Source organism: Penaeus vannamei, chromosome 43 (genome assembly GCF_042767895.1).
Source record: "Penaeus vannamei isolate JL-2024 chromosome 43, ASM4276789v1, whole genome shotgun sequence".
Taxonomy (NCBI): Eukaryota; Metazoa; Arthropoda; class Malacostraca; order Decapoda; family Penaeidae; genus Penaeus; species Penaeus vannamei.
In genome coordinates this window covers 10,369,863-10,379,862 of record NC_091591.1, presented here as the reverse complement: position 1 = coordinate 10,379,862, position 10,000 = coordinate 10,369,863, and the positions used below count along the sequence as shown (strand labels likewise).

The window sequence follows — 10,000 nt, the reverse complement described above, 5'->3', positions numbered from 1 at the left end:
ATATACACGCACACACAGGTACATATACACGCACACACAGGTACATATTCACGCACACACAGGTACATATACACGCACACACTGGTACATATACACGCACACACAGGTACATATACACGCACACACAGGTACATATACACGCACACACAGGTACATATACACGCACACACAGGTACATATACACGCACACACAGGTACATATTCACGCACACACAGGTACATATACACGCACACACAGGTACATATACACGCACACACAGGTACATATACACGCACACACAGGTACATATTCACGCACACACAGGTACATATACACGCACACACAGGTACATATTCACGCACACACAGGTACATATACACGCACACACAGGTACATATACACGCACACACAGGTACATATACACGCACACACAGGTACATATACACGCACACACAGGTACATATACACGCACACACAGGTACATATACACGCACACACAGGTACATATACACGCACACACAGGTACATATACGTAGGTACGGTTTCAGATAAACATGTAGATGTAGGCACACACGCAGGTAAATGGAGAGGGATAAACACATGTGCACTTGCACGCACGCATACGCACACGCACGCACACAAGCATATATACATATATGTGTGTGTGTGTGTGTAGAGAGAGAGACAGACAGACAGACAGACAGATAGAGGCAGACAGAGACAGACAGAGATGCAGTGAGAGACCAGATAGATAGATAGACACCCGTGTGTTTCTATCTCAGAGAAAGAGCATGTATCTATTTCGTATTTCGAAGCGTAGAATGAGAGAAAGAGAGAAAAAGAGAAAGAGAGAAAAAGAAAAAAAGAGAAAGAGAGAAAAAGAAAATGAGAGAAAGAGAGAAAGAGAGAAGGAGACAAATAAACGCGAAAAAAGACAAACAGCCTAATGCTCACTTGAGATGAGCACCGCTATTTTTTTTCGTTTTCTCTTCTCGTTCCTTTGTCCCCCCTTCTTCTCCTCTCTTTTCCTAATCATTCTCTTCCTTCTTCTTTCCCTGCCATGCCTTTCTAGCCTCTGCTTTGTCTCTTCCTAAATTTCTTACTCCCTTCTTGCTTACCCATACCCTGTCGTGGCTAAATTACTTTTTTTTTTCTTTTTTTTTGTCATATATTCATACCCTGTCACGCATTTTCACCCCCCCCCCCCACCCCTTTCACCTACCATGCTCCCTTTCCCTTCACCCTCTCCCATGAACCCCCATCCCATCCCCCCCCTCCACCCCCTTCATCCCAAACTCTTCCCATACCCCCATCCCCCTCCTCTCCCTACATCCCCAACTCCTCTTTCCTCCCCTTACCTCAATCTCAGCCCCATCCCATCCACCCCCTCCCCTCCCCCTACACCCCCAACGCCCCTTCCCTCCCCATACCCAAACCCCCGCCCTCTTCCCCTCACCTCCATCCTCCTCCCTCCCTCCATCCCCTCCCCCTACATCCCCAACCTCCCTTCCTCCCCATACCCCCATCCCATCCCCATCCCTCCCCCTCTACCCTACACCCCCAACCCTCTTCCCTCACCATACCCAAATCCCCTCCACCCCTCCTACATCCCATAACCTCCACCCTCTTCCCTCACCCCTCCACCTCCATCCCCTCCTCCCCTCTCCCTCCCATAACCCCGCCCTCTTCCCCCTCCCATCCCCCTCTCTCAGCCCCTCCTTCCCAACCCCCTCCCTCCCTCCCCCATCCCCAACCCCCATCCCCATCCCCAACCCCCCCCCTCCCTCCCCTACACCCCCAACCCCTCCACCCCCTCCCCTCCACCCCTCTCCCTTTCTCCCATAACCCCCACCCCTCTCCCGTCTCCCATAACCCCGCCCTCTTCCCCCTTTCATACCCCCCATACCCCTTTCATCCCCCCCACCCCCAGCCCCCACCATCTTAAATTTCGCTCGAAGATTAATTCGTTTTCTCTCCGACGAACACCCGCCTGGAGATGCTTCCCTTTGGCCCGTGAAAGATGTGATTCAATAAGATGTAAATGTAACAGTGTGATTTTTTTTTCTTTTTTTTTTTTTTTTTTTAAATAAGGTTTGATTTTTTTTCTTTCTTTCTCTCTTTTATTCTTTCTTTCTTTCATTCTTTCTTTCTTTCTTTTTAAGGTTTGATTTGTTTTCTTTCTTTCTTTAAGGTTTGATTTTTTCTTTCTTTCTTTCTTTCTTTCTTTTTTTAAGGCTTGATTTTTCTTCTTTCTTTCTTTCTTTTTAGGCTTGATTTTTTCTTTCTTTCTTTCTTTCTTTTTATGGCTTTATTTTTTTTTTTTTTTTTTTTTTGGGGGGGTCTCGTTTTTTTCTAAGGCTTGAATTTTTTAAGTCTTAATTTATTTATTTTTTAAGGCTTGATTTTTTTTTAAGGCTTGATTTTTTTTTAAGGCTTGATTGCTATCTTATAAATTAATCTTTCTTTCTTTTTCTTTTTTTCTTTGTTTCTTTCTTTTCTTATTTGTTTATATATATGTTATATAAATTTTCTTTTTTTTCTTTCTTGCAAAATCAGCTTTCCTTCTTTCTTTCTTTTCTTTCTTTCTCTCTTTTGTATTTGTTTATTTCTTTATCTAATTTTTCTTTCGATCACCATCACCATCTCCATTTCAATCTTTATTTGCCTTTCTTTCCATTTCCATCTTTATCTCCATTTCCTTCCATTTCCATCTTTATCGGCATTTCTTTCCATTTCTATCTTTATCTTCATTTCTCTCCATCTCCATCTTTATCTTCATGTCTTCCCATTTCCATCTTTATCGGCATTTCTTTCCATTTCTATCTTTATCTTTATTTCTTTCCATTTCCATCTTTATCTTCATTTCTTTCCATCTCCATCTTTATCTTCATTTCCTTCCATCTCCATCTTTATCTTCATTTCCTTCCATCTCCATCTTTATGTTCATTTCTGTCCATCTCCATCTTTATGTTCATTTCTTTTCATCTCCATCTTTATCTTCATTTCCTTCCATCTCCATCTTTATCTTCATTTCTTTCCATCTCCATCTTTATCTTCATTTCCTTCCATCTCCATCTTTATCTTCATTTCCTTCCATCTCCATCTTTATCTTCATTTCCTTCCATCTCCATCTTTATCTTCATTTCCTTCCATCTCCATCTTTATCTTCATTTCCTTCCATCTCCATCTTTATCTACGTATGCAAATGTTCAATTCACGACGAAGGGGAAGAGCAAAGGAACGAATGAGAAAAGAAAAGGAAAATGAAAGGAAAGAGAGAATGAAAGAGAAGTGGGAGAGTCAGTGAAAGAGAGGAGAAAGAGGATAAATAGGAAGAGGAAGAGGAGAGGAGGAGGAGGAGGAGGAGGAGAAGGAGGGGAGGAAGAGGATGAATAGGAAGAGGAAGTGGAGGAGGAGGGGAGGAAGAGGAAAAGTAGGAGTAAGAGGATGAATAATAAGAGGAGGAGAGGAGGAGGAGAGGGAGAAAGAGGATGAATAATAAGAGGAGAAGGAAGAGGAAGAGGAGGAGTAAGAGGATGAATAATAAGAGGGGGAGGAGGGGAAGAAGAGAAGGAAGAGGAGGAGAAGGAAGTGAGGAAGAGGAGGAGAAAGAGGATGAATAATAGGAGGAGGAGGGGAGGAAGAATAGGAGTAAGAGGACGAATAGGTGGAGGATGAAGAGGAAGAGGAGGTGAAGGAGGGGAGGAAGAAGAGTAAGAGGACGAATAGGAGGAGAAGGAGGGGAGGAAGAGGAGGAGAAAGAGAATGAATAGGAGGAAGAGGAGGAGTAAAGAAGGAGATGTGACTTGAGGAGGAGAGAAAGGAAGATGAAAAGTAGGCGGAGGAAGAACTTGAAGAATAGGGAATAAAATGCAAATTAAAAATACGAATAGCAGGAGGTAGAAAAAAAAAGAAAATAAATAAAATACAAGAAAAGTAAGAAAATGAATGACAAGAGAAACACATAGGAGAAAAAAGAAGAAGGAAGAAAACACCACAAAACAAATAAAACAAACAAGAAAGAAAGAAACAAAAAAAAATAACTAAAAGATCCAAAGAATGAAAAAAGAAATAAGCGAATTGAAAATAAAACAGAACGAAAGTAGGAGACACAGAGAGGACTGAATTCATATATCCTTTGATAGGTAAATGCAGACGACGGAGTTGGTGTGCAGCCGTTCGTGGATGCACATGCATGCTGTATCCGGAAACGCTTTGTATACGTTCTTTTAAGCTCCTTTATTCCTCTTTTATTTTACTCTCTCTCTCTCTCTGTCTCTCTTTCTCTGTCTCTCTCTGTCTCTCTTTCTCTGTCTCTCCCTTTCTCTCTCTCTCTCTCTCTCTCTCTCTCTCTCTCTCTCTCTCTCTCTCTCTCTCTCTCTCTCTCTCTCTCTCTCTCTCTCTCCTCTCTCTCTCTCTCTCTCTCTCTCTCTCTCTCTCTCTCTCTCTCTCTCTCTCTCTCTCTCTCTCTCTCTCTCTCTCTCTCTCTCTCTCTCTTGTCTCTTTATCTGTCTCTTTGTCTCTTTCTCTGTTTGTCTCTCTCCTGTCTCTCATTTCCTCTGTTTGTCTGCCTCTTTCTCGCTCTCTCTCGCTCTTGCTCTCTCTCTCTCTCTCTCTCTCTCTCTCTCTCTCTCTCTCTCTCTCTCTCTCTCTCTCTCTCTCTCTCTCTCTCTCTCTCTCTCTCTCTCTCTCTCTCTTTATTTACTTATCTATCTATCTGTCTGTCTGTGGGTCTATCTGTCTTTCTATCTATCTATCTATCCATCAGTCTATCTATCCATCAATCTATCTATCCATCCATCTATCTATCTATCCAACCATCTATCTATCCATCTATCTACATCTGTCTATTGATCTATTTATCTATCAATCTACATTTGCCTATCTCTCTATCTAAATCATCTTTATCGTCATTTCTTTCTAATGCCATATTTATCTGCATTTCTTTCATCTCCATCTTTATCTGCATTTCTTTCCATCTCCATCTTTATCTGCATTTCTTTCCATCTCCATCTTTATCTGCATTTCTTTCCATCTCAATTTCTTTCCGTCTCCATTTCTTTCTATCTCTATCTTTATCTGCATTTCTTTCCATCTCCATTTTTATCTTCATTTCTTTCCATCTCCATCTTTATCTCCATTTCTTTCCATCTCCATTTTTATCTGCATTTCTTTCCATCTCCATATCTATCACCATTTCTTTCCATCTCCATATACATCTCCATTTCTTTCCATCTCCATCTTTATCTGCATTTCTTTCCCTCACCATTTTAATCTCCATATTCATCTACATTTCTTTCCACCCCCATCTTTATCTCCATTTCTTTCCATCCCCATCTTTATCTCCATTTCTTCCCATCTCCACTTTTATCTCCATCATCTATCTATCCCTCTATATTTCTTTAACGGAATTCCACAGACATGGTTGATTAAAAAGCCGAGGAAGGGAAGATGAGAAAGCAGTAGGCTTAAGATGGAAGGCGGAGCGAGGGTCTGTTCTCTTATTTAGGCTTTGGCATTCCTACACGTGCGGTGGCCGAGGGAGAATTTCTCTGTCTGTCTGTCTGTATGTCTGGCGTGGCTGAGGGAGAATTTCTCTCTGTCTGGCTGTTTCTGTCTGGCTGTCTGTCTGGCTGTATGCCTGGCTGGCAGTGTATGTATCTCTTCGTTTCTGGATCTCTGTGTGTCTGAATTTCTCTGTCTGTTTTTGTCTGTCTGTCTGTCTGTCTGGCGTGGCTGAGGGAGAAATTCTCTCTGTCTGGCTGTTTCTGTCTGTCTGGCTGTCTGCCTGGCGTGACCGAGGGAGAATTTCTCTCTGTGTCTGTTTCTGTCTGTCTGTTTGTCTGGCGTGGCCGAGGGAGAAATTCTCTCTGTCTCTGTTTCTGTCTGTCTGGCTGTCTGTCTGGCGTGGCTGAGGGAGAATTTCTCTCTGTCTGGCTGTTTCTGTCTGTCTGGCTGTCTGTCTGGCGTGGCTGAGGGAGAAATTCTCTCTGTGTCTGTTTCTGTCTGTCTGGTTGTCTGTCTGTCTGTCTGGCGTGGCTGAGGGAGAATTTCTCTCTGTGTCTGTTTCTGTCTATCTGGCTGTCTGTCTGGCGTGGCTGAGGGAGAATTTCTCTCTGTCTGGCTGTTTCTGTCTGTCTGGCTGTCTGTCTGGCGTGGCTGAGGGAGAAATTCTCTCTGTGTCTGTTTCTGTCTGTCTGGTTGTCTGTCTGTCTGTCTGGCGTGGCTGAGGGAGAATTTCTCTCTGTGTCTGTTTCTGTCTATCTGGCTGTCTGTCTGGCGTGGCTGAGGGAGAATTTCTCTCTATCTCTGTTTCTGTCTGTCTGGCTGTCTGTCTGGCGTGGCTGAGGGAGAAATTCTCTCTGTGTCTGTTTCTGTCTGTCTGGCGTGGCTGAGGGAGAATTTCTCTCCGTGTCTGTTTCTGTCTGTCTGGCTGTCTGTCTGGCGTGGCTGAGGGAGAATTTCTCTCCGTGTCTGTTTCTGTCTGTCTGGCTGTCTGTCTGGCGTGGCTGAGGGAGAATTTCTCTCTGTGTCTGTTTCTGGCTGTCTGTCTGGCGTGGATGAGGGAGAATTTCTCTCTGTGTCTGTTTCTGTCTGTCTGGCTGTCTGTCTGGCGTGGCTGAGGGAGAATTTCTCTCTGTCTGGCTGTTTCTGTCTGTCTGTCTGTCTGTTTGTCTGGAGTGGCTGAGGGAGAAATTCTCTCTGTGTCTGTTTCTGTCTGGCTGTCTGTCTGGCTGTATGGCTGGCTGGCTGTGTATGTATCTCTTCGTTTCTGGATCTCTCTGTGTCTGTTTCTGTCTGTCTGTCTGTCTGTCTGGCGTGGCTGAGGGAGAATTTCTCTCTGTGTCTGTTTCTGTCTGTCTGTCTGTTTGTCTGGCGTGGCCGAGGGAGAATTTCTCTCTGTGTCTGTTTCTGTCTGTCTGCCTGTCTGTCTGGCGTGGCTGAGGGAGAATTTCTCTCTGTGTCTGTTTCTGTCTGTCTGTCTGTCTGTCTGTCTGTCTGGCGTGGCTGAGGGAGAATTTCTCTCTGTGTCTGTTTCTGTCTGTCTGTCTGTCTGGCTGGCTGGCGTGGCTGAGGGAGAATTTCTCTCTGTGTCTGTTTCTGTCTGTCTGTCTGTTTGTTTGGCGTGGCTGAGGGAGAATTTCTCTCTGTCTGGCTGTCTGTCTGTCTGTCTGTTTGTCTGGCGTGGCTGAGGGAGAATTTCTCTCTGTGTCTGTTTCTGTCTGTCTGTCTGTCTGTCTGTTTGTCTGGCGTGGCCGAGGGACAAATTCTCTCTGTGTCTGTTTCTGTCTGTCTGGCTGTCTGTCTGTCTGTCTGTTTGTCTGGCGTGGCCGAGGGACAAATTCTCTCTGTGTCTGTTTCTGTCTGTCTGGCTGTCTGTCTGTCTGTCTGCCTGTCTGTCTGGCTGGCGTGGCTGAGGGAGAATTTCTCTCTGTGTCTGTTTCTGTCTGTCTGTCTGTCTGTCTGTCTGCCTGTCTGTCTGGCTGGCGTGGCTGAGGGAGAATTTCTCTCTGTGTCTGTTTCTGTCTGTCTGGCTGTCTGTCTGGCGTGGCTGAGGGAGAATTTCTCTCTGTGTCTGTTTTTGTCTGTCTGGCTGTCTGTCTGGCGTGGCTGAGGGAGAATTTCTCTCTGTGTCTGTTTCTGTCTGTCTGTCTGTTTGTCTGGCGTGGCTGAGGGAGAATTTCTCTCTGTGTCTGTTTCTGTCTGTCTGTCTGTCTGGCGTGGCTGAGGGAGAATTTCTCTCTGTGTCTGTTTCTGTCTGTCTGTCTGTTTGTCTGGCGTGGCTGAGGGAGAATTTCTCTCTGTGTCTGTTTCTGTCTGTCTGTCTGTCTGTCTGGCGTGGCTGAGGGAGAATTTCTCTCTGTGTCTGTTTCTGTCTGTCTGTCTGTCTGTCTGGCGTGGCTGAGGGAGAATTTCTCTCTGTCTCTGTTTCTGTCTGTCTGGCTGTATGGCTGGCTGGCTGTGTATGTATCTCTTCGTTTCTGGATTTCTCTGTGTCTGTTTCTGTCTGTCTGTCTGGCGTGGCTGAGGGAGAAATTCTCTCTGTCTCTGTTTCTGTCTGTCTGTCTGGCGTGGCTGAGGGAGAATTTCTCTCTGTGTCTGTTTCTGTCTGTCTGTCTGTCTGTTTGGCGTGGCTGAGGGATAATTTCTCTCTGTGTCTGTTTCTGTCTGTCTGTCTGTCTGTTTGTCTGGCGTGGCTGAGGGAGAAATTCTCTCTGTGTCTGTTTCTGTCTGTCTGTCTGTCTGTGTATATATCTATTTGTTTCTTTGATCTCTCTGTCTGTCTTTTTGATTTTTTGGTTTTCTTTCTTGATTTCTTGATTTCTTGATTTCTTTCTTTCTTTCTTTCTTTTTCTTTCTCTTTCTCTCTCTCTCTCTCCTCTCTCTCTCTCTCTCTCTCTCTCTCTCTCTCTCTCTCTCTCTCTCTCTCTCTCTCTCTCTCTCTCTCTCTCTCTCTCTCTCTCTTCTCTTCTCTTCTCTCTCTCTTCTCTGTATCTAATATTCTTCCTAGATTAATCATATTATTGAAATTACCTTTCCTTTGAGACCGATAACAAGGCTGTAAGTTGATATGACTAAAATTAGATTTTTATCATTTCTTTTATGTTACGTTTCTATCTTGTCATTTGCTTTTAATCTTCTCCTGTTTCTTATCTTTTCTCTTCTATTTTTCTATTTATTTTTGTTTTCTGTTTTTTTTTTCTTCTGATTCTTTCTTTTGTAGTCTTCTTGTTCCCATATTTTTTTCTTGTCTTTTTCTTCTTCATTTTAATCCTCTACTACTACTTATTATCATAATCATTATCCTCTTCTTCTTTCCTATTCTTTAATCCAGATTTTTATTCTTATTTTTCCACACATAAATCCCTCTTTTCTCTTTTTTTCTCTCTCCATCCCTCGTTTTTTATTCTCTCTCTCTCTCTCTCTCTCTCTCTCTCTCTCTCTCTCTCTCTCTCTCTCTCTCTCTCTCTCTCTCTCTCTCTCTCTCTCTCTCTCTCTCTCTCTCTCTCTCTCCCTCTCTCCCTCTCTCCTCTCTCCCTCCCTCCCTCTCCTCCCTCTCTCCTCTCTCCCTCTCTCCCACCCTCCCTCCCTCTCTTCCCTCTCTCTCCCTCCTCCTCCCACCCTCTCTCCCTCCCTCCCTCCCTCTCTCCCTCTCTCCCTCCCTCCCTCTCTCTCTCTCTCTCTAACTCCTCCTCTTCCACCTCCAGGAGTGAACGCCTACCGACACGAGGGGCGTCTCGAAAGGTCGACAGGCCCCGCCCCGCACCGCCGACGTGACCTCACCATGATGACAACCAGGGGTGCCAACTCTCCCGAAGAGACGCCTCTGCTGCGCCAAAACAACAGTGAGATCGTCGCACAGGTTGGCAGCACTGCGAACTTCAGGTGCTACACGGAGACTGTCGGAGACGAGATCGTGAGTGTTGGATTTTGTTGTTGTTGTTGTTGTTGTTGTTTGTGATTTTTATTTGATGGTTTAGGCGTTAACGTGTCTCGTCTTATTCATTTTTCTTACTTATCTATTTATCTTTTATCAGTTTATTTCTTTTTGATATTATTATTTTCTAGTCTTTTTAGATATTTGGGACCTAAATCTTTATTCTTAATATTAGCCTATCTGCTTTTTTTTTCTTTCTTTCTTTTTTTACTTCCTCCCTTCTCTTCCTTTTCTCGTCTTATTTTTTTAAAACCTGTGATACCTCCATCTGTATTCCAAATTTTAGATTGTCTGTCTTTTGCTTTGTTTTTCCTTACTTCGCCCCCCCCTTCTCCTGATTTTCCCTTTCTCTTCCACTTCCTCCTTTTCTTCTTTCTCCTCTTCCTCCTCCTCAATGTCTTCCTCCTCCTCTTTCTCCTCATTCTCTTCTTTCTCTTCCCCTCCTCATCCTCATCCTTCTCCTCTTCCTCATCCCCTACTCCTTTCTTTCTTCCTTCTCCTTCTTCCTCATCTTCTCTTTCTTCTTTCCTCACTCACTCCTCCTCCTACTCCTTCTCCTACTCTTCCTCCCTCTCCTCCTC

General features: G+C 44.3%; 1 protein-coding gene across 1 annotated transcript in view; it reads left to right on the top strand.

The window, feature by feature from the left end:
• The window catches only part of LOC138860759 (zwei Ig domain protein zig-8-like), a 368,402-nt gene that overhangs the window by 218,689 nt on the left and 139,713 nt on the right, over positions 1–10,000 (top strand). Inside the window, exon 2 of the mRNA XM_070118991.1 lies at positions 9,190–9,398. Coding sequence (XP_069975092.1) covers positions 9,190–9,398 — 209 coding nt within the window. The remainder of the gene's footprint in view (positions 1–9,189; positions 9,399–10,000) is intronic.